Below are 23,946 nucleotides of genomic sequence, written 5' to 3' on the forward strand. Positions count from 1 at the left end.
CCCTTTCCGTCCAATGTGAAATGCTGTGGTGTTTTCTGAAATGCTGTGGTGTTTTCTGAAATGCTGCGGCGTTTTGTGAAATGCTGTAGTGTTTTCTGAAATGCTGTAGTGTTTTGTGAAATGCTGTAGTGTTTTGTGAAATGCTGTAGTGTTTTGTGAAATGCTGTGGTGTTTTCTGAAATGCTGTAGTGTTTTGTGAAATGCTGTAGTGTTTTCTGAAATGCTGTAGTGTTTTGTGAAATGCTGTGGTGTTTTCTGAAATGCTGTAGTGTTTTGTGAAATGCTGTGGTGTTTTCTGAAATGCTGTGGTGTTTTCTGGAATGCTGTGGTGTTTTCTGAAATGCTGTGGTGTCTTGCACTTCAGGGCCACCGTACTAAACAGCTCAATAGGCACACACTGTAGACACTAATTAGAAGAACACATACTAAAACAGCAATGTAAAGACGAATCAGATGATTAAACATGATCTTAAAATATATTTTATATATTTTTTAATTTATTTTTTGCATTTTGTTGTAATCATTATTTTAATACTTTCTGCTGACACTAGGTGGGGCTGTGCCCCACCTGCCCCTAATGACCAGTCGCCACTGCATGTACAGTGTGTTAGAACTTTGGGATGTTAGCCCAATTGCAGTCCATTTACATGCACAAAACCCTGTATAACAAAGAAAAGGAAAACCTAAAGATGCATAATTGGGACTCTTTAAATAATCTTTTCTCTCATCACCTTGCTCTTTTCTTTAACTGTGTTTCTCGCTCTCTTATTGATAACAATCTATTTGTCAACCTCAGGGTGTTGAAGATGGCAGTGTGGATCCAGGCCCAGCAGCTCCAGGGAGATTCTCTGCACCAGATGCAGTCTCTGTACGGTCAGCACTTCCCCATCGAGGTGCGACATTATCTGTCCCAGTGGATAGAGAGCCAGCTCTGGTGAGTTGTTCTGCAGCACAAAAACCTGATTGTGTGTGTGTGTGTGTGTGTGTGTGTGTGTGTGTGTGTGTGTGTGTGTGTGTGTGTGTGTGTGTGTGTGTGTGTGTGTGTGTGTGTGTGTGTGTGTGTGTGTGTGTGTGTGTGTGTGTGTGTGTGTGTGTGTGTGTGTGTGTGTGTGTGTGTGTGTGTGTGTGTGTGTGTGTGTGTGTGTGTGTGTGTGTGTGTGTGTGTGTGTGTGTGTGTGTGTGTGTGTTTGCTATTTTCAACATCATAGATTTAAATTAAGAGCCACATGCATTTATGTGTGTGTGTTGTTAGGGATGCAATAGACCTGGAGAACCCACAGGAAGAGTTCAAGGCCAAGCGCCTGTTGGACAGTCTGATTCAGGAGCTGCAGAACAAGGCCGAGCACCAGGTGGGAGAGGACGGCTTTCTACTCAAAATCAAACTGGGACACTACGCCAGCCAGCTCAAGGTAAGTCTTTTGGAAATATACCTAACCAATCATGAGAACAGAAATAAACAGTGTCTCACTAGCTAAATATACACTTTGTAGCTGGTTTGCAGAGAGAGAGAGTGCACGAGGTTCAGTACGGCCAGGGTTTAAGAACACACAAAGAACAAAGGAAGATTGTATATCAACTGCTTTCAGTTATTTATAAGTAAAAGACCTTGATTTAATTTAGCTTAGTTTGATACTTTTTCTAATGGCTAAAAAGTAAAAAGAACAAAAAACACTGGATCATGAAGTAACTACTGTTCATACAATAAAATAAGCCGAAAATATCTCTGCATGATTATTTAAATGAGATCATGTTTTCACAAAATACCTTTTAAATAGTGTGGGAACATTTTAAGCAAGGGGTTGAAAGATACAACGGTTTGCTAGTAGTTCTTAGAAATAGCACGCAGTGGACAATATGTTTTCAGAACAGGTTGTATCCTCCATGAGGAAAACAAGAAGACAACCCAGTGAGGGCCTTGGTAGCCAGCCAGCGCTGCTATTTATGATCCTGCTCCCAGATCCGTTCTTCTGTTTGTCTTCTCCCCTACGTGGCCGGAGGAACAGGGTGAAGGGGGTTGGTAGTGTAACATCAAACTGAAATCCCAAACTCCTACCACTCAGTGTTCCCTTCTGGGACTGTGAGCATATGCAGTACTGATGTGGTTGAATATAAAATATAAAAAGTGTCCTTTGTGGAAATAACTCAAGGAAACCAAAACTGCTGATGCCCTGTGCTGTTTTTATCATCTAAGGTTGGTTTGTGTCGAGTTATACTCACAATTAAAGCAACTCAGCTGTTAAATAACTCTGTGACTTAAAACAGGAAACAACAAAAATATCACAAACTGCCTTTCGCCAGAATCTTGTAAACTGAAAGTGAAACTGTGAATTGATTCCCTTCTCATCAGAGGATAACATATTACTGTAACACGTAAACCACTCGACTCTGGAGTGTGCGTGACAATGTGTGTTCATGCTAATGAATGGTATATGAAGTGCGCCGTGCCTCAGAGATGGGTCTCATTAGGCTCTTCTAATGGCTCTTAGTGTTTGCCGTGTTGGCTCCAGAACTTAGCGAGCTTCCTTGATGCCACTAAATTGGCGAGTTCTGTGTGCGCCGGCCGCTCTGCTCGTCAGAGGCTAATAGGTCCTAAATGTTCTCCTTATCTTTCAGAGCACGTATGACCGCTGTCCTCTGGAGTTGGTCCGATGCATCAAACACATCCTCTACACAGAGCAGAGGCTCGTCAGAGAGGCCACCAATGTGAGTAGGATGCATGCGTGTGCTGTAAAACATATATAAACTGACACCCGTGTGCACGCTTCGGCTCATTTGTCAACACCAGACACCCCCACTGAAATGTAACCTAGCTTACACAGACACCTGTGGCTTCTCCATGCATTATTCATTGCATAGCCCTTACAAAGCCTGCAAGCACAAACAGAAGCTGAGCTACATAATGGTGACTGATTCAGAGGCTGGGTAATTGTGTTTCCTCCATTTATCCCCCCAGCTCTGCAGATTCCTTTGGATTATTTAAAATCCGATACCTAGGGAGACTCATACTTATTGAATCATGCTGTTTTATGGTGTTTAAGTAAACCTTTAGTATAGCTTCACTGCATAACTGCAATACAGAGGGTAAGAAACCATTTCACGGTTTATAAAAGGCACAGAGTTATAAAACCTTAGAGCCATCAGAGCATAAAACATGTGACTTTAATTAACTCCTGCGGTGAATTGATTTCCATTCACAACAGGCCTTTTCTATTAGTGGAACGCATATTTTGACTGATGCAATGTATCTGTATTTAGCCTGAACCTTAAGGCACTATATTGTGCTTGTTCAGAGCCTTAACTGCCCATGCAGTCTGCCTGAGGATGATAAGCAGATGCAATACTTCCTTCTCTATCTACAGTGTTCCCATCAGGCTTGTGGTCACTGGGGATTTCACAGTCAAATAGCCCAACTGACGCACATAGTGGTCAATTCATCAAGTCCAGCTAGGTTTCAAATGCATGCTCCATCCCCCACAGATATCCCCAATAGCTCAGGCTAGCCATTTCCCATAACAACCATCATAAACAACCCACTGACAGACAATACACAGGCCATGCAACCTTACCAATTACTGTTGTCAAACCCTGCCATTTCCTCCGTGTCTCTCCGTGCCTGTCTCTAAATCGCACTTTGTTATTGACAGTCGAGCTCTCCAGTGGGCGGGATGATAGACAGCATGTCTCAGAAATACCAACAGATCAACCAAGCTTTTGAGGAGCTTCGACTGCTGACCCAGGACACTGAGAACGATCTGCGCAAGCTCCAGCACAACCAGGAGTACTTCATCATCCAGTATCAGGAGAGCCTCCGCATCCAGGGTGAGGCCCCAGGACCTGCATCTCATTACTGCTGCTGGGAGGGAGAGCTGATATGTTGACTGTGAATGTGACAGAAAAATTGTCAACAGTTCGATAATCGGTTATTCGACTGTTATCCATCATATCATTATGCCAAACAGGATTGAATACTTCTAGATACATTTAGAATTTAAGATGGACAAACCATTTCTCAATTTGTCTCACTTGAAAAGTCAATGGTTATTATTCAATACAAATTGTAAAACAAAAAAGTTTGTGCATGTCATATTAGAAAATCAAATTTGAATAAAATAGATCATTCCTCACCCAACATACATATCACAGCTGTCTGTAATATATTGAATCCTGTAAATCAGCAATGGAAAACAAACACTTATACCTATAATCAGCAACCTTTGCATAGGTGTGTATCAACACCTAGTTGTTATGACATCTGCATGATCCTAGAGGTAGATATCCTTATTAAGTCTTTATCACTTCAGGTGGCATGAACGTGCGTAGGTTAAAGATTTGTATCTCAACTCCCTTTCCCCCACCCCTCCCCAGCTCAGCTTACCAGCCTGGCCACGCTGCCCCCTGCTGACAGACAGCTACGGGAGCCCGCCCTCCTGAACAAGAGAGCCACTGTGGAGGCGTGGCTGACCAGAGAGGCCAACACACTACAGAAATACAGACTGGTAAGAACATGCACACTTTAAAGGTCTCCTATTCTGCAAAATCCACTTTTTAATATCTTTTATACATATCTGTTTATACTCTGTGTAAAGAGATTCTGAAAGTTTCTGGAAAAAAGATTCGCTCACTTTTTGTCCTGATCCATTTAAAAACCTGTCTGAAAATGAGCTGATCAGATTCCGGCCACTTTAGGTTGTCATAACGTTTTTCTGGCTTGTGTAAACATTAGCCAATGGTAACCCCCCCCCCCCCCCACACACACACACCTTATCACCTGAATCTCCTCCAAGAGCACCATTGTGTTCTTTTTAACCAAATATCTCTCAGAGGGGCGTGGGGAGGGGCTCCTTATTTTCATCTGAAGTAACAGACAGAGAATCAGCACTTTTGAAACAGGGCTGAAACAGAGGGGTTTGTGGGATGCTAGTCCAGAGATGGAGTACTCGAGTCCTGGACTTGGACTCGAGTGCCGATTTTCGGGACTTGAGACTCGACTCGGACTTGCGCACTGATTGACGCGGACTCGACCACGCACGCACGATGACTCGGACTCGACTTGTACATTGACACTCCGACTTGGACTCGGATTCGAGCAAGTTTTGTCTCGAGTCAGATGTACTCTGTCCTGGCGTGTGCACCTGCGAGGCGAGTTCACGTACTGGCCCCCGCTATTCCAATCTAGAGATGTCCAGAGACACACCCCGCATCGTGCTGTATGCTTCATGGATTATGCTTTCACATTGGGAAAGAGCAGCGCAAAATGCTCGTTATGTGGAAAAAAGATTGAAGAGAAGGCTCCGTAACACATTACTCTAAGGATCGAGTTCAGACAAATATGCACGTTCATTCTCACAACGCGTCAGACACAAGACAATATACATTAAAGGGGACCTATCATGCAAAATGCACTTTGTGATGTCTTTTATACATAAATATGTGTCCCCGGTGTGTCGGGGAACTCACACAGCGTCAGAAATTAAAACCCTCTCTCTTTTCCTCCGTACCCAAATCTTTTAAAAACAGGGGTACGACGAGCGGATACAGAGGTGCGGCAGCGGACCCACAGAAAATGGCTATCAGAAACAATGCCTGACGTGTTTTGGACGTAATCTCGTCTTTGTTTACATTAGCAAGCCTCGCTAACACTCAGAGCTAACCTGTACTGTAGAGCACATGTGTTTAAAAAGCAGGAAATAAAAAAAGGAACTCACCTTGTGATAAACCCACAAGTGAAAAAACATTTGAGCTCCATACTGTTTCAGAAATAATCTTTCATGTGGTTTAGAACAGGATGGTGTTTTATCACAGCAGAATTTAACTTTATCTCCGGTAGAATTTTGATCAGGCATTAGCTCCGCCTCCTCTTTTATTTGTGTTCAAGCTAAGGACCCAAAATCCGCGTTTCTCTAACAGGGCTGCAAAAGAGGGGTATTAGCAGTATGAGGCATGGCTACAATGGGTGAACTGTTTGGTATTTTAAGCAACAAACTTCAGACATGTTTTGTATAGGTATGGCCCTACAATATATATTTTTTAACATGACAGGATAAAAGCAATGTAGAGGAGCAGCTACATTTCAACACACATATCCACGAAGATTAATACATGAAGACTTGTAACTCAGACTTGGACTTTTCTTGGGTGACTCAGACTTGGACTCAGACTCGAACACAGGTAATGATGACTCGAACTCGACTCGGACACTCCTTGGGTGACTCGGACTTGGACTCTGACTCGGACTCGAAAAGTGGGGACTCGAGAGTGACTTGGACTCGTGAATTGGTGACTTGACTACAACACTGCATGCTACAATGGGTGATCTGTTTGGTATTTCGAGCCAAACACTTCAGAGACATGTTTTGTCTGCGACCTATAATATATTGATGAAAAACAATATAATAGGGGACCTTTTAAGAAAATATACTGTATGTGTGCGCATGAGTGCAAATGTGTGATTGGAGTCAGCATCCATGTTTGTTTTTATGTGCAGGACCTTGCAGAGAAGCACCAGAAAACACTGCAGCTGCTGAGGAAGCAGCAGACCATCATTCTGGATGACGAGCTCATCCAGTGGAAAAGACGGCAACAGCTGGCGGGCAACGGGGGCCCACCGGAGGGAGGCCTGGACATCCTGCAGTCCTGGTGAGTTCTGGTCCACCTCCCATCAACATCACAGCTACGGGACTACCCCACACAGCACAGGGTCACTAGTTAAGGTGCTCTAAATTGACTACCGTTGAGTTTATTACCATCATTTATTGGCTCCTTTTAACGCACACATAGGCAGTCCAGGCCCTTTTTTTTTAGGCTTTTACTCTCTTATTTTCTGTTAAAAAAGCTATCCCGGCAAAGATTTCAGAGTCATTTAAAACTATACTTATATTTAATATTTCCTAATCAGCTGCTGGAGTTGGTTCCATTGTCTATAAATAGTGAGGAAACATAATATGTCTGATAATATTATTCGGCTGATAATCTTATTTTGTGTGTGTCAGGTGTGAGAAACTGGCAGAAACGATCTGGCAAAACAGGCAGCAGATTCGGAGGGCAGAGCATCTCAGACAACAGCTGCCCATCCCCGGCCCCATTGAAGAGCTCCTCAACGACCTCAACAGTACTATCACAGATATCATCTCAGCATTGGTCACCAGGTGTGTGTGTGTTGGGGTTTATAACACCTTTCAAGGCTGAATATTGGCAATACAAGTTTATCAGCCCCAGCATGTGTGCGGGTAGGTATTTTATGAACAATGCGTGAGGCATTGTCATCCCCTGCATTCAGTGGGTCTTTATGCAGGAAAGTCCTACTTACACAACCTTATTTGTGTTTGCGGTCAACAGCGAGATTGATATCCTCTTTTACCTAATTAAATTACTCAGGCATTCTGTTTATCCACCTTTTCATTGAATCCTCATGACTGTTTACTGCAGAAAACTTGGTTGACACCTAAGGCACATGTGCCAGAGTCTTTCAGCCCTCCAGCATCTCTGAACAGAACATCATTTAAAGTTTACAACAGTTTACAACAAGCCTTTTATTTGATAATTCTTCTTTTTCTGGTTTGCCCTCTTGAAGAACATCTCAAAGCTCTTTTTTCTTCTCTAAAGAGCCTCTACAGAACGTTTCTGACCAGCCGACACGCCCCTTATTCAATTCCAATTACTGATGGTTTCAACATTTTCATTTTCTTCCCATAATCTGTTATTTCCCGCATTACATTTTTTCATGGATGCAATGTAATTCAGATTGAGTAAGATCGACTGTCCATCGGCAAGAGACACTTTTTTAAATTTTCATTTCCCTTCAGTCTTATCTGAGGCTGATCATTATTTCCAGTGTTCAAAAGACACCATTATCATATTCTAGGCTAATAAATAATGAACCCACAGTCAGAATATAAATAAATAAAGGCATGTGGTTACTGTTCCTCTGCCTCTCAGCTGGACTCTGTTTGAATTCAAAATGCCGGTTGTTTTTCATCTGCAGGTGTTTGTTAACAGATAACAGGCTGCTGCTGTTCAGGTGATACATTTTCGCCTTTAAAAGCTTTAGCACAGTTCACATAAGACACAAGGAGAATATGCAAGTGAGGTCAAAGTGGAAGAGATTGAAGTGACTCCCAGTGTCCTCTTCTACTTTTCTTCAAGATGGTTCCAGCCGGGAACATTGAGAAGACATGTTTCTGTCACAGCAATTCCTGATTGGTCACAGACAAGCCTGCCGCCACGCAGTAATGCACTGCTAACTCGCACAGTACAAACACAGGTTATGTGTCCTCAACAACATCCTCTTTATATTCCCCCTGAAGCCCCCGGAGGTTTCAGGCTGAGAATGGGAGAGTTTTGTGTTCATCACTTAGGTCAGCCGCAGAACAGAGGGCTTGAAGGCTCATTACCTCAGTGTGTGTGTGTGTGTGTGTGTGTGTGTGTGTGTGTGTGTGTGTGTGTGTGTGTGTGTGTGTGTGTGTGTGTGTGTGTGTGTGTGTGTGTGTGTGTGTGTGTGTGTGTGTGTGTGTGTGTGTGTGTGTGTGTGTGTGTGTGTGTGTGTGTGTGTGTGTGTGTGTGTGTGTGTGTGTGTGTGTGTGTGTGTGTGTGTGTGTGTGTGTGTGTGTGTGTGTGTGTGTGTGTGTGTGTGTGTGTGTGTGTGTGTGTGTGTGTGTGCGAGGCCTCTGAGCCTGCAGGCGTGATCATTAGGCTGTTTGCTATTGTCTCTCCTCTTGCTCTGTTTGTGTACATGTGAACATCAGAAGACACCTATACAGACAAATACCACCTTACTTCCATTTCCTTCACTACTTTATAGTTGTTTTTAAAGGCTAATGCTATCAAATCTGAAGGTCAGTACATGTGAAAGGAGGCTTGAGGAGACAGTAAGTTTGAAATTAGCATGTACACCAAACACTGCACTGTATGTGTACAGTGAACATGCAGAACATTTGTGCAGTCTTTTGAAAGTTTAAACATTTTGTATTGTATCATTCTCTAATTTAGACACATTCCATTGGAAATGTATGATACATTGTAACTAGCTACAACAAAAATACCCGCATAAGCAATCATGGCATGTACATGTGAATTATTGCATGCTATTGCTGATGAAATACAACAAAAAGCCAGCTAATGATCAGGGCTTAGTTCCGTCACTCAGTCTGTCTCCCTTTGTGTCTCCACAGCACCTTCATCATTGAGAAACAGCCTCCCCAGGTGCTGAAAACCCAAACCAAGTTTGCCGCTACAGTGCGCCTTCTAGTAGGAGGCAAATTGAACGTGCACATGAACCCTCCACAGGTGAAAGCCACCATCGTCAGTGAACAGCAGGCCAAGGCCCTGCTGAAGAACGAGAACACAAGGAAGTAAGTGCATTGCCCTGTTCATGTGTGGATTTTAAAACAGAGAAACAGTGCAAACCGATAGAAATGTGACCATATTGGAGGTCACACCCCTCAAATCAAAATGCTTTATAGGCTTAAACGTGACCATGTAAACATTGCCAAAGTGTTACAGTCAGTAAAAATAAGTTAAGGAAAAGGTAAAACTCATATAATCAAAATAAAATAATGAACCCTTGGTGTGTTTTCATGTAGGTGAGAGACCGTGTTGATGTTGTTTGTGTATTTCTTTCTCTCCCCCATTTCTTCACTGTCCTGTCAAAGGAAAAGCAAAATTGTCAACAAGAAAAAAATGGTTTAGTGTTTTTTTTCTGGGAACTATAGCGAAGGGTTCATTTTGAATTGATATAGAAAAGTTACACACACAAATGCTGTAGCAACAACACATCCAGCTGTTTCCTGCTTTGTACACAACCTTTTAATTATCCCTACCTTATTTCCTGGGGAAAACGCGACAAGCTCCATTGGCGCCATTGAGATAACGATTCATAGTTTTGTTCATGGATTAGTTGATAATGGATGAACTGTGGCCTAGTGTGTTCCCAGACCTCACCACACAGACATGGCTGGAACTTGAACAATGCCTCAGAGGAATCTATGGTGTGGATGCAGAATCCACATTTAGCCTATTCCACGGCCTCATTCCACATTCCTCCTGACAAATACAAAAACCTCCCGAGACTCTAGGTCAGCCAGGCAGCCAGTGGTTATATGGTTGAGCAATTGGCTCGGCCTTAATTTGCTGCTGTTGCTCACACTCTCCCAATCTGGAGACATCTGCCTGGTGTTTGCTTGTCCAGAGAACATAGTGTTAGTTAACCCTTCTAGTCATACGAGCATGAACATCATTTCTACCCCCTGTTGTGTTTCACTCAGCTCCTGACGTTATTTTCTTATTTAATTTGTTCTGGGAAAAATATAATCCTCAGCACTCGAGTGCTTCAGTGCAGATTTTTACAGGTAATTGACTCACTTGTTGATTGTGTCTCTCCTGCAGTGACAGCAGCGGAGAAATTCTTAACAATAACTGTGTGATGGAGTATCATCAGACTACCGGCACTCTCAGCGCCCACTTCAGAAACATGGTGAGTGTTCCTGAGGAGAAGTAAATGAGAAAATCAGGGTCCATGGTTCAGTGTTAGTGTAGTCTACCTTTGCATACAGCTCATTGAGTTATTAGCTCACCAGAAGTAAGGAAATCTATGGAAGATGTGCCTATATATGTCAGATACGTTTCCTTTTAAGGGAAATAGCTTCACTTGCACGTTATGTAGGTCCTATAGTCTAGAGCAGTGTTTCTCAAACTTTTTCATACCAAGGACACTTAACCAATACAAAAATACTCGCGGACCACCTAACTCCACAAATATCCAAAAACACATCGTTTTTTACAAATCGCCTGAAAATGGTACAAACAAGTGGCCACATGTGTGATGAAGGTGTTGTGCTGGGCTATATCATGCAATCGAAAGTGAAACTTAAGCTCGCTCCATTGCGGAGATATTCCCGCGAGAGTGCGGAAAACTTAAATTTATTTATTTATTTCAAATGTGAAATTTTACCAATATACTCACGGACCACTAGGGGGCGCTCGCGGACCACCAGCGGTCCGCGGACCACACTTTGAGAAGCACTGGTCTAGACTTATAGACTTAAATTCCGATTTTTCTTCTAGATCAATTGATTGATCATTTGGTCTAATAAAATGTAAGAAAATATTGTTTCAATTCCATTTTCTCAAGTCCTAGATGATAGGAAATATTCTGTTTAATATGATATAAAACAGAAAGGCAGGAAATCTACATATTTGAGAGGCTAACAGCAATTTCTGCCATTTTTTTAAGGGGAACAATTACTTTAATGATTAACTGAATATCAATATAGTGGGCAATTATCTTTCTTTCAATCGATTTAACAATTCATTGACTTATCTTACAGTTGTAGCTCTATATTTATTATTTCAATAACATTTTGTAGGATTTGGTAGCAGTGTTGAGCTGTAGTTCATCATCCAGTGTGAGCATTTCTGTACAGTATATCCCACATAAACTGATGGCAAAGCAGCAATGCTTTGCAGGATCAGTGTGCAGCTCCAGTAGAGCCTCTCTCTGTACATCACGTCCCAAAAGAACTCCATGAATTATTTACATGTCAGGTCTGACTCATGCATGCATGTGCTGTACATATAATGTGTACATTGTCAGCCTAACTGTACTATATATCCAGTGTTGCTCGGTTTTACTCATGTCATCTTTCATGTAGTCCCTGAAGAGAATCAAGCGATCGGACAGACGTGGAGCAGAATCTGTCACGGAGGAGAAGTTCACCATCCTGTTCGAGTCTCAGTTCAGCGTCGGAGGCAACGAGCTCGTTTTTCAAGTAAAGGTACAGTAAGAAGCCTGGACGCACAAAGATACTCTGCATTCTTACTCCTGCAAGAGGGGTTATCTGTTTAATTATTAAAAGCTACAAGTCACAAAACCTTACACAGCCACTCCCACACATACTGTGAAGTACAGTGCATCACATCAGCTGGCCAATCATACTCATTTTCCTCATCTGACTGATATCTGATATGATATCTTATGCCATATGTATTGCTTTTTTATGTAACAGGCAAAATAATAAACATAACAAACATGAAAACGTATGACAACACTGTGTAACAAACAAACAAAGGTGACAAAAGACAAAATAAACTAAATAGGATTTCTCCAGTATTTCAAATAATTAGGTCAACATCATCGGTACATTCAAAAATGTTGATAGAAATTTAAATAAATTGAGCCCTTTGGGGATTATATAGCTGTCTATATGAGAGCAATGTTTCCCTATCACTTGTTTTGTTGTGCTTTTCTGTAATGGATATTTCTTTATCTGGCATTGAATTTACATATTTAAAAAAACTAATAATTGTAATAATTATCTGGCATGATTGATTAAAGTGCAGCTTTAAAATACATATTGATTTGCCAATCTGGATAATGGATCCACAAGTTTGCAGCATGTGGTCGATAGAATAAAACTGGTTTCCTCTTCATTCTTACAGAAGCATATTGATGAATCTTAAATGTTTAGTTGCTTTTCAGTAGCAGTAATCACAACGCATATGTTGAATTGAAAGATTCCAGAGTAGGAATTCGTTTATTTAACTTATAAAAAAGTATTAGTTGTCACAGCATTCTTCCGCTGAACTGGTCTCCCCTTTTTCTCTTTGCAGACGTTATCACTTCCTGTAGTGGTGATTGTTCACGGTAGCCAAGACAATAACGCCACAGCAACCGTCTTGTGGGACAACGCTTTTGCAGAAACTGTGAGTAAAGGTTTTTTTGAGTGTGATCATAATTTCATTCAGACTTGTTTAACCTTTTGTATTAGTTTTTTATATTTTGTTTCTTAAATATTTCAAAAGCATCTAAACCTGGCTGTTTTATGTACCAAATGTACCTTTGTTTATCACATGTTCAGCATTGATTTGACCAGTCAAGCACACACAGGCCTGCGACCTTGGGGGTCTGCGCGCTCTCTCTATATATATTGGTTATGCCTCCTTACTCCTGCCTGTTGGCGTCAGCCGATAGAGGTGTTATAGTCATTGGTTTGTTGTGTCTCTTCATGTAGAATGTTGATGATTCTCTCAGAGCTATTGTAGCTAAAGACGTGGGACTTGGAGGAGAGATCTTGAGTATTGTTTAGCCAGGAGCTGTGTCACTTTGTGTCTGCAGCAAATGTCTTGCAGCAATTCTCCAGTCATAACTTTCCCTAAATTCTTGATGTTGGCAATTAAGTCGAGCTCCCGTGTGTCACGTTGTGTTTTCGAGTTTTCTAACTTTCCATTACGTTGGTCAAATCAAATGTTTCCAGTTTTCAAACTATTTTCTATGTAATACATTTTGACGATTTAGATGGGCATTTGTTGTTGTTTTCTGACATTTTATAACATTAAACAGTTGGTGCCCTTTATATGAATAACTTTATTTATGAACAAGCTACAGAGCACATTTATTTCTGTGTACTGGATATTTGTCTATCCACATGGTTGATTGTAATGCATTGTGAGCTCACATATGCACATGCTGTATCTATGACTATTTTTTGCATTCTGCTGTCGATAAAGCTGGTGTAAATCCTCTGCTGTCTTCTCTGTGCCACAGGGACGGGTGCCTTTCCTCGTGCCGGATAAAGTGATCTGGCCTCAGCTGTGTGATGCCATCAACATGAAGTACAAGGCTGAGGTGCAGAGTAACCGAGGCCTGTCTGAGGAGAACCTGGTCTTCCTCGCTCAGAAGGCCTTCAGCAGCTCCAGCAACAACCCTGACGACTACCGCAACATGACTATGACATGGTCACAGTTTAACAGGGTCAGTGCCAGCTTCTTCCTCTCCCCTTATATAAAGCAGAATGATCGTCTGTCATCATCAGTTAAACTTTATGGATTTCTTTCTGGGAGGGTTTTTTCCTCCTTGCATTGTTCAAACGCCTGAAGGCCACTTTCAGTACGCCGATTTCAGCCGCATGCTTGTTCTCCATGGGTGATTTGCTATTGGCTATTCACACAGAAATATGTCATGCTCCATTTGCTGTGCCCTTACAGCTCTGTTCTGTAGTCAGCTTGAGTGAGAACGGCCCATTGATGGCCAGGTCTTCATCTTAATGGGCCTGTTTGTCCACACAGTGAAAGGCTGGAGGCCTCATTCTCTGGCTCACAGCAGCTTGCGATGGCAGAAAGCACACTTAGGTTCTCCACACACCACCAGTCTCATTAGATTACAGGAACATCGAGTTTCATCCGCTTCACAGACTGGTGTAGGAACTGCACACATACACACTCACAATACCCGCACATACAACATATACACAAGCAGTGTTGGGAGGGTTACTTTGTAAATGTAATCAGTTACTGATTACTGAATACATGGCTCTGAAAGTAATCCGAATACAGTTACAGTTACGTGTTTAAAAAACGTAATCAGATTACTTTTAGATTACTTTCTTTTTCCATCACAGATGGGTATGTTTTGGTGAACAGGAGACACAAAAAGCAAAAGGAAACTGAACGTGTTTTTACTGTTTTAATGGCGTATCAAGAGCACAACTGAAACATCACATCTGAAACGATGTAACAACATAATACACGTTCTGGGATGCAGCTTGGGATGTGAGGAGTGAGGGACACGGCTTAGAACGGGCGTGTCGCCTTCTGTCCTGCCAGTGTTGGCAGGACATGAATTAAAATGTCGAACTCGGACTTCATTTTAAGGACATTTCGGCCAGGGGTGTAGAGCTATATTTGTTTAAGCACCGGATTGGCAAAACAGGAGAGTGTGTGCAGCAGTCTGCCTTGATCTATGAATTCATGTCCGTGACACTCACAGTATCTGCTGCCCACAGCTGTTTTATAGAAGGAAAACCTCCTTCACTTCATGACATCTCTGCAGCGCCAGGAGGCAGCGGGAGGGTTAACTCAGCCTCTAAGAAGACGAGCGCGCAGTGCCTTTCACGCACCGCCTTTCACGCACCGCCTTTCACGCACCGCCTTTCACGCACCGCCTTCGCTGTGTTTACCTTCAGAATCATTAGAAAGACCAAAGAGCGACCGCAGGCTGATGTGTTTTAACCATAACACACACACCTCTACACGCACACCTCTAACGCAGACTTTTGTTCCTCCATGTTTCGTTGTTATTGTTTCACTGAGCGGACCCGCGCTCCCTTTTTCGGTCCATCTGCGGCGGTAAAAGTTTTTGTGCGCTGTGATGATTCGGCTGTACTTTAGTAATGAATATTAAATATTGTGAAGAAATCTTTCCACCAATAATTCCAATAAGTAATCCAAAATGTATTCACTTCAGGTTTACGAAAGTAACTGTAATCAGATTAATTGTTTTTCAAATGTAACGCAAGCTGAATACAGTTACTTGATTTTTGTATTCTGATTACGTAACGCCGTTACATGTATTCCGTTACAACCCAACCCTGAACACAAGCAGCTGCACTCTTGGTCAATCATAAACAACTGGGATAAGGACATGCTGTTCTCTGTACTTATGGACTGGATGGACACTCGGGAACAGGAAAGCTTATAATATACAATATACATGTACATATCCTGTGTGTTTTTAAAAATACATTTCCTACAGGAAAGCTTGCCAGGGAGGAACTTCACTTTTTGGCAGTGGTTCGATGGAGTGATGGAACTCACAAAAAAGCATCTCAAACCACACTGGAATGACGGGTAGGAAAAACTGCAGTTTTATTTTTTATTTTTAATGTTAGGCTGTAAAGCACAGCAGAACACAAACATATAAGCACCAGCATTTTTTTCAGATTCACAGCAGGACTGCATGTCCTGTTCAAGTAAATGTCTCCACCCACATCAATCTTAACAACTCAGGCAATGTTTCACTGTCATGATTTTCCATGGCAAACCTAAGATTGCAATAAATAAGAGAGGTGGCGAGGGAATGCACATGAACATTTTAATGTCTTTCTTTCTTCTTTATATCCCTCTCTTTTTTAGAGCCATTTTGGGCTTTGTGAACAAGCAGCAGGCTCAGGACATGCTGATGTCCAAACCCAACGGTACTTTCCTTCTGCGATTTAGTGATTCTGAGATTGGAGGAATTACAATTGCCTGGGTGGCAGAAAATCCTAACAAAGCAGGTAAGACATGTACATGTGTGTTATTGTCCCTCGTGGGATGTGCTGGTTTAAGGGGCCCTATTATGCTAATGTTCAGGTTTCATTATTGTATGTTGTACCTCTACTGTGACACACTACCGTTTATTTCCATGTTTCAATGTTCAAAAAGGTCTTCTTTTTTTTCTCATACTGCCTGAGCTGCAGTACCTCTGACTGAAACCCGAGCCCAGTCTGATCTTATTGGTTAGCTGGCTGGCCAGTGGATGTTCCACCACTTAGCCTTTCACGTGTTTCAAGTGTTGAAGTGTTAGCCAATAGAAGCGCAAGTGTTACGTAGTGATGTCATTTAGTTACAGAAGTTAACGAAGGAGGCCAATTGAAGCATTCCAGTCAGGGGGGAGGGTGTGTGAGAGAAACTTTGGAACACACTACAGCAAAGAGAAAACCCTGAATAGTAATAGTAATAGCAATAGGGCCCCTTTAAATGTTTTGATATTAAGTATAGGGGATTTAATCACAGCTATGGATGTACCGACTAACCATACACAACTTAATGACTTAATAGCTAATATCAAGAAAGGATGCAAAAGGGTCTTTTACATCCCATATTTTCACATGGTAGGTAGAGCTGCAAAGATTAAATAAGTTGTCAACTATTAAATAAATTGCCTACCATTTAAATCTTATTGAATAATTGGTTTGACTAACTTTTAAAGAAAAAAGGATTCCAGCTATTTAAATGTGAATACTTTCTGGTTTCTTTACACTGCAATGAAAATCAACTGATGATGAGTTTTAGGCAAGAGAAACACTTGTGGACATTATCTTGGGCACTTCAGATACAGGTGATGTACCTGCTCGTGCAAAAGGCAAAGGAAGGCCTTAAATCTAAACAACATTCTCTAAAATTGGTCTCTCAGCTTCTTTCTCTCCAACATCAAAACGCATGCTTGGAGACAGACGGCCTATGTCCCTTACATTGCTGAAACGTTGTTGTGGATGCTGTGTTTCTCCAGGTGAAAGAATGGTTTGGAACCTCATGCCGTACACAACCAAAGACTTCTCCATTCGCTCCCTGTCTGACCGCATCAGCGATCTCAATCACCTCCTGTTCCTCTACCCCGACAGACACAAGGATGAGGTTTTCTCCAAATATTACACCCCACCACTCTGTAAGCAACCTTATGTTTGTTCAGGCTGCTGTTACATTCAAAATGAAATACCACAGCCTCAGATGCTTTGTTGTGAGCGGATGTATTGATTGCAGTGTGACGTCGGCACTCAGCTGTCATTCTCTCTCTCCCTGTGTTTGTTTTAAAGCCAAAGCCGTGGATGGCTACGTGAAACCGCAGATCAAGCAAGTGGTGCCCGAGTAAGTATTACGCTTCCTGTTTGTCCTCCTGTTCTTCCCTTCCTGCTCCTTTCTTTATTCTCTGACCACCACCCTGCAGTTTTAACTCTGTGGCAACATTTAGAGTTAATCACCAAATATTGGATCCTGAATTCAGATCAGCTATTAGTTAGCTGTTACAGTTGGAGGAGGCCAATTAAGGACGGCCAGGGTTCCTGAGCAAGCTTGTCTTCCACTCATCATTAGAGTTAGGCTTGTTAGTTAGAAAGCCCCACTCCCTGCCTGTCTCCATGCTTGGTGCACCCGCAGAACAGTGAATGGCCATAATGATGCAGCGAGGCCTGGAAAACACGCTGAGGGTAGTTGCTTAGGCAACTGCTGAACATAGACTCATAGGCTTTTATCTTGGTTTTGTGTGTGTGTGTGTGTGTGTGTGTGTGTGTGTGTGTGTGTGTGTGTGTGTGTGTGTGTGTGTGTGTGTGTGTGTGTGTGTGTGTGTGTGTGTGTGTGTGTGTGTGTGTGTGTGTGTGTGTGTGTGTGTGTGTGTGTGTGTGTGTGTGTGTGTGTGTGTGTGTGTGTGTGTGTGTGTGTGTGTGTGTGTGTGTGTGTGTGTGTGTGTGTGTGTGTGTGTGTGTGTTTGTATACAGGTTTACGACAGCCAATCCAGACCCATCAAGTGGGAATCCAACCTATATGGATCACGGCGCCTCCCCAGCACCTGTCAATCACCCTCACACCTACGGCATATACCCCCCAATGTGAGTCAACAAGTCCTTTAAACATATGAGGAGCGGAATGAGTGAGGGTGTGTGTGACTGTGCATTTTGTACGAGTAAAGAGTGTCTTGTTGCTCCAACTGGGATTTTTCTTAGTGATGTGCTGCCAGCTTGTCTGAGTGTGGTTTGGCTCCGCTCTGTGTCCTGTGGCAGGAGCGACTCTATGTTGGATACGGACGGAGACTTCGACCTGGACGACACCATGGACGTGGCGAGGCACGTAGAGGAGCTCCTTCGGCGGCCTGTAGACAGCCAGTGGGGCGGCCAGCAGTCCTGACCCTTGACCTTTTAACCCTCAACATCAAAAACAGACCCCGCCTCCCAACTTGCCCCTCACATTGACATTTTTCATGGTTTGAATTCCATTCATTTATCTTTTTTTTCAGATAGCTGTTATGTGAAATGTTAATAATGGTTGTGATTTTGTTTCTCTTCTGTTCAGCATGAGAGCATGCATGTCAGTGACCTCTCTTAGTTTTTATTTGTGTCCATAACTGTTTGTAAAACAGACTAGGTATGAAGCCTACAATGTTACAGTGTTGTGATAAAGAAAAGAAAATGTTCATTCACATTGTGCATGCATTTCCAATTGATTTTGATCTGATTTAAAAAAATACGCTACTGTATGAAGACAGCTTAACAGTTAAATGTCTTTATATTTTCTGCTTTGTAAATGGGTTATTAGTATTTTGATAGTGATATTGAACTTGCCCCTTTGACAAAAAAAAGAAACTTAAATGAAGAGTTTAGCTTTTTGCTCTAAACAACGTAATCGAAGCCGTTGCTCTGCAGAGTCAGTTTTTTTCTCGAATGCATACTGTATACACTAACCTAGAGGCAGAGTGACTCTTTGCTTCCTGCAACTGACAGCACACACATCAACACACAGTACACACGTGCAAGCGTATGAAATATTTATCTGATTTGTTCACCAGCTGAAGCCCAGACACGGGGGGGTCCCTCTGTTTCCCTCATCAATGCTACCTCGCATTATCCTACTGAGAGTCGTCGTATACGATTGCTTCTGTTGTTTTCTCTGCATCATATTCACACCAGTAGGTACGGCCATTGGGTTTTATTCTTGTGATTTGCGTTTGTGAAGAAGATCTCCTTGCTGCCCGACGGGAAACTCTGTTGGCTTTTTTTATGCTTGAAACCCCCTCACCTATAATGAAGTCTGGCGGCATGAAGTGTCACATGTCGGGTCTGTGTTCCTGAATATTCTATATTTTTCTGCCTATCTGTCCCTATGCTACGCAGAACAGATGTGGGCTGATGTTGCACGGCACTCAGTTGATAGATAGGTGCAAGCTTTTAAAGCTTTGCACAGACTCACCAGCACCTCATCCACGAAAAACAAACTATGTCTGCCGTTTGTTACTGCTCAAGTTGAATTTCACAGCAGGTTCCCTTTCTGCTACACATAAAATATAACATATAGCAAAGAATGAGACTATTACCCTTCCCCCTGCTGACATACACAATGTTGAATTGGAAATGTGTCCACAGCCTTACACCTCAGGAATGAATCGCTTTGCTTAGCTGATCTATAAGCCAAAAAGAAAAAGATCAATATATACAGAAAGTATGAATTTATTTTGTCTATCATAATTCTATTTTATTATGGTTTATTTGGCACTCCCCCTATTGAATGTAACCCCTTTGCATGGCCCTGTTGAGGATATACGTACGTACAAATACCTCCTCAGTCTGAGCAGAAGTTTCAAGTCTCCTTTTACCAGAGGTTGAAAAAAGATAGGACACAGAGCAACTGGAAATCAGAGAAAAATGTATGATGTACTTTTGTGTTTGTCTGACAGACATTACAGTATTAAAAGTATTTCCTGGTCTCTCTTTTTATTTCTTCCTCATGGTTTTTTTGTATCTTGCTTTCTTTTCTTGCATTTTAAATCTCAAGCTACATGGGCAGTCTTGTGATATATCATCATCATTATTCCCATCATTTCTAAAGCTTTGTTCCACTGTAGACTCTGTTTTGTTTCGATGATGTAGATGGTGCCGTGTGCTGTTTAATGTATGTGTACCATGTTCGTGGTTTGGGTTCTCACTTGGAGGTTTTTCCAAGATGAACAGCTCATGAGTTGAAAAGAGGAAAAATAAAGTTTTATAAATAATTTTAACTCAACCTGTAGAAGTACAAAATATTTTTATGTCACTACAAAAATAAATGCTATTTTTTAAATGTGGTAAATCAACCCAGTTAATTGAATCCCCGAGCAGAAGAGTGGCTCTCCAGATTCTCACGTGGATTCAGCAGGAGTATTGCGTGTAGCTGGATCGTATACAGTGTGAGGGAATCCTGTCAAAAGACATACTGTCCACTGCTTCGAGGTAAGTAAACACAGGGCCGCCCCTCCCTACAGGCCAATCACGCAGGCTGCATGGGGCCCGCCTTGCGCAGGGGGCCCCGAGCAGAGGGCCTCAGCTGCTGTGTGCAGTTCTCCGCTCAGTTCTCCGTACACCCCCCGCGAGAGTGAGAGGTGACAAGGGGAGCACGTCTGTAACCCAACACCGTTGCAATGAATCCACATCTGACCAATCACGGCTTTGATACGGTCACTAGTGCAGGTGAAGAGATGTCGGTGAAAAGACAGTTTCAGTCCGGCGCAAGCAAAAGGGGAAAAAAACAAAACATGAAGAAACTAGAGCATCACTCGAAGGTGGGTTATTGTATGAGTCAAATGTACAACTTGCGAATGTTGTATAAGTCAAATTGCCAATTGCCATATTAAAACATCAGCTGCAATTCACGACATGAAGAAGGCAGTCTCTGCAGAGCATATAGGCTAATGGAGATGCAGTTATTTCCAGCATTCTTTATTTACCATTCATTCAAGTATGTGATGTATTTTATCTGCTAATGTACAGGAGTAAGAGTGATAAACTGTTTGTCTAGTTGGCTTACATAACAGTTAAAGTTTACAGCCTAAAAAACATGGGCATTTTTTCCCCTTTTATTCATTTTTATGTCAATTTGCACATTTCATGGTGATGCTCAGCCTCTCCCCTTAACTCCTAACAGTCATCATCATGTCAACCACAACACAGTGAAATACTGATAGAAATGTGTGTAGTTGATACATTGCTGACAGAGGGAACTAGAATACAGATTTAAGAAATATCAGTTTTGAGCATGTCATAAGCATGTTTTATCTTGACTATATTACAACTATATTATAATAAAATAACATAGTATTTATATTATTGAATTGATTATGATTATTAGTAGAAGTAATTTATTTGCATTAATTATATTTTAATATTTTTTAGGCTAGTATTTGGCAGGAAATGCAGACGTTGTCACCTGTTAACGCATACTGAACGACATACATGCACATTTAACATTTACCTCACTGTATACAAAAGTAACTGTGTTGATAATAATAATAAACAGGAATTATATTTGCAAAGTAGCCTACTTTGTTTTCAACATATTTTTTTCCACTCCTGTCGGTTGGGGGGGGGGGGGCGGGCTCATCTCATCTCACAATGTCGCTTGGGGCCCCAAGTTGGCCAGGGGCGGCCCTGAGTAAACATGTGAGTCCGGGACAAAAGGGGTTTATTTTTTAAATGTAACAAACTCTTGCATTTACCAACACATTGAGTGAGGCTCTGAATGAGTCAACGTGTGGCCCAGAAGAAAACGTTTTTCGCGGGCCTTTTCAGTCCTTTATTTTGCATAGAAACCCATGCATTTAAGAAACCCCAAACTATACTTTAGTACACAATATTTATGTTACTGCAATAGCTTTAACTAACAAACCATTGGAGCTTTCATCCCTTCTGCAGAGTAGTATTTTATAGTGTGCTAGGTAAAGATTATCAATATCTTACAAGCAGTCAGTCACGTTTCCTACAGTTTTTGTACAATAGTAAGTAGTTTCACCAACACGATCTTTAATCTATTGATTCGTGTTCAGCAACACGATTTGCCCCTTTTTTTCGTGTTGCAAAGCACGATTTTAAAAGCAATGCATTTCTACTGGTAATGTGTTTCGTGCCTGCAGGCTGCAGCACGTCTTTTTCTCCGGTCGGGTCGAGGAAGACCGGAAGCTGTGTGGTTCATAAAAACATGTTCTTACTCAATATCAAGCCACAGTTATTGCTTTTATTTTAAATCGTATAATTTCGGACTTTTCTTGCCGTCTGTGAGGAAAATAAATGGGGCTCAGAGTCTCAGGATACTGAAATCTGTATTTTTTAAATCTTTTTTTCCTTCTAATTTGTTATTCTTTTCAAAATAACACACTGTTATTTACTCACCAATAACACACAATTATCCTTGCTTTTATTTATTGGTTTAATTCCATAATCTAACAAACCATTGGAGCTTTCATCCCTTCTGCAGAGTAGTATTTTATAGTGTGCTATGTAAAGATTTATCAATATCTTACAAGCAGTCAGTCACGTTTCCTACAGTTTTTGTACAATAGTAAGTAGTTTCACAATAGATTGGTAGACAAGGTAAACAAACAAAATGGTACAGAGTGTACACTAACGTCCAAGCATCAAAAAAGGATGTTAAATGTACACTGCATAACACTTTAACTCTTCTTCCAAGCCCATATATTTGAAAACCCTTCATTAAAGGATTGCAGTTGTAAACAAGATATTTGTGCATATGGAAACCTCTGACATTTAAGACCTCACAATTGTTTCTTGTGTAGGGAGGTTTGTTTTGAATACAGTAGCACATGAATGCAACATTCCTGTCTGCAAAGCGTTTGAAAGCTAATAATCTTATCTCACCTATAGTAACACTTAAAGGCAGTGTACAATTCTCAAACAGTAGCATTGAGGATACAAGTTGATTTTCTTACCGCAATGAAACTGCATAATGAAATTCTTGTGTCATGAGGTGCTAAAATGGTTACCAAATAAGGAATATACTTTGGTACATTTGGTTTAATTTAAAGGAGGCCATACGAAATGTGATTTGTGGAAGCCTTAACGGTAGCCTACCTGAGCTAAACATTAAAATGGGTAACACTTTACAATAAGGTACACAAAATGTGCTTAGTTACTGAGGAACTACTAGATAGTTAATGGTTAGTTAATGAGTAGTTCCTCAGTGACTGCGATTGAGGAACTAATGGTTAGTTACTGGTAAACAGACTGGGGGGTACTGTATTAATGAATCATTCGTTAATGGTTAGTTAATGAGTAGTTCCTCAGTGAACTTATGGTTAGTTACTGGTAAACAGACTGGGGCGGTACTGTATTAACGAATCATTCGTTAATGGTTACTTAATGAGGAGTTCCTGAGTGAACTAATGCTTAGTTGCTGGTAAACAGACTGGGGTACTGTATTAATGAATTATTCGTTAATGGTTACTTAATGAGGAGTTCCTGGGAGACTTTGATTGAAGCAATGGTCCGCTGCAGCAGGGCACATTTAAACCTGCCATCTTCGGCTGGCTTGGGTCCCACCCTGGATCAACTGGTGGAGGTGGATCCGATTTACCTTACCATTACTTAGGCCGTTTGGGTACGGTAAACTCAAGGAACGCAAACAAAAACAGTAGTTACCCATTACCTAATGATTACCTTACCGTTACTAAAACAGTAGTTACCCATTAAGTAATGCTTACCTTACCATTCGTTAAGCATTGTGTGTCCCCTCAAGTAAAGTAATGCATCAAAAACAGTAGTTACCCATTACCTAATGCCTACTTAACCATTCGTTAAGCATTGTGTGTCCCCTCAAGTAAAGTAATGCATCAAAAACAGTAGTTACCCATTACCTAATGATAAACAAACAAACCCTGTGCAC

The 23,946-nt window shown here is 41.5% G+C and overlaps 1 protein-coding gene across 3 annotated transcripts in view; it reads left to right on the forward strand.

The window, feature by feature from the left end:
* LOC117450919 (signal transducer and activator of transcription 5B-like) overlaps positions 1-20,298 on the forward strand; it is an 89,647-nt gene extending 69,349 nt beyond the window's left edge. For 2 of the 3 annotated variants that reach the window (XM_034088949.1, XM_034088950.1), the window contains 18 exons: positions 797-934; positions 1,253-1,409; positions 2,614-2,703; positions 3,645-3,819; positions 4,366-4,496; positions 6,485-6,636; positions 6,990-7,145; positions 9,168-9,347; positions 10,381-10,468; positions 11,646-11,768; positions 12,604-12,696; positions 13,538-13,744; positions 15,524-15,618; positions 15,904-16,046; positions 17,042-17,197; positions 17,346-17,397; positions 18,024-18,134; positions 18,249-20,298. In XM_034088949.1, coding sequence (XP_033944840.1) covers positions 807-934; positions 1,253-1,409; positions 2,614-2,703; positions 3,645-3,819; positions 4,366-4,496; positions 6,485-6,636; positions 6,990-7,145; positions 9,168-9,347; positions 10,381-10,468; positions 11,646-11,768; positions 12,604-12,696; positions 13,538-13,744; positions 15,524-15,618; positions 15,904-16,046; positions 17,042-17,197; positions 17,346-17,397; positions 18,024-18,134; positions 18,249-18,429 — 2,418 coding nt within the window. In that variant the 5' untranslated portion in view covers positions 797-806 and the 3' untranslated portion in view covers positions 18,430-20,298. The remainder of the gene's footprint in view (positions 1-796; positions 935-1,252; positions 1,410-2,613; positions 2,704-3,644; positions 3,820-4,365; positions 4,497-6,484; positions 6,637-6,989; positions 7,146-9,167; positions 9,348-10,380; positions 10,469-11,645; positions 11,769-12,603; positions 12,697-13,537; positions 13,745-15,523; positions 15,619-15,903; positions 16,047-17,041; positions 17,198-17,345; positions 17,398-18,023; positions 18,135-18,248) is intronic. The other variant, XM_034088951.2, reaches the window with a different exon arrangement.
* The last annotated feature ends 3,648 nt before the right edge of the window (positions 20,299-23,946 follow it).

The sequence above is a fragment of the Pseudochaenichthys georgianus genome, chromosome 8 (genome assembly GCF_902827115.2).
Source record: "Pseudochaenichthys georgianus chromosome 8, fPseGeo1.2, whole genome shotgun sequence".
In the NCBI taxonomy this organism is placed as follows: domain Eukaryota; kingdom Metazoa; phylum Chordata; class Actinopteri; order Perciformes; family Channichthyidae; genus Pseudochaenichthys; species Pseudochaenichthys georgianus.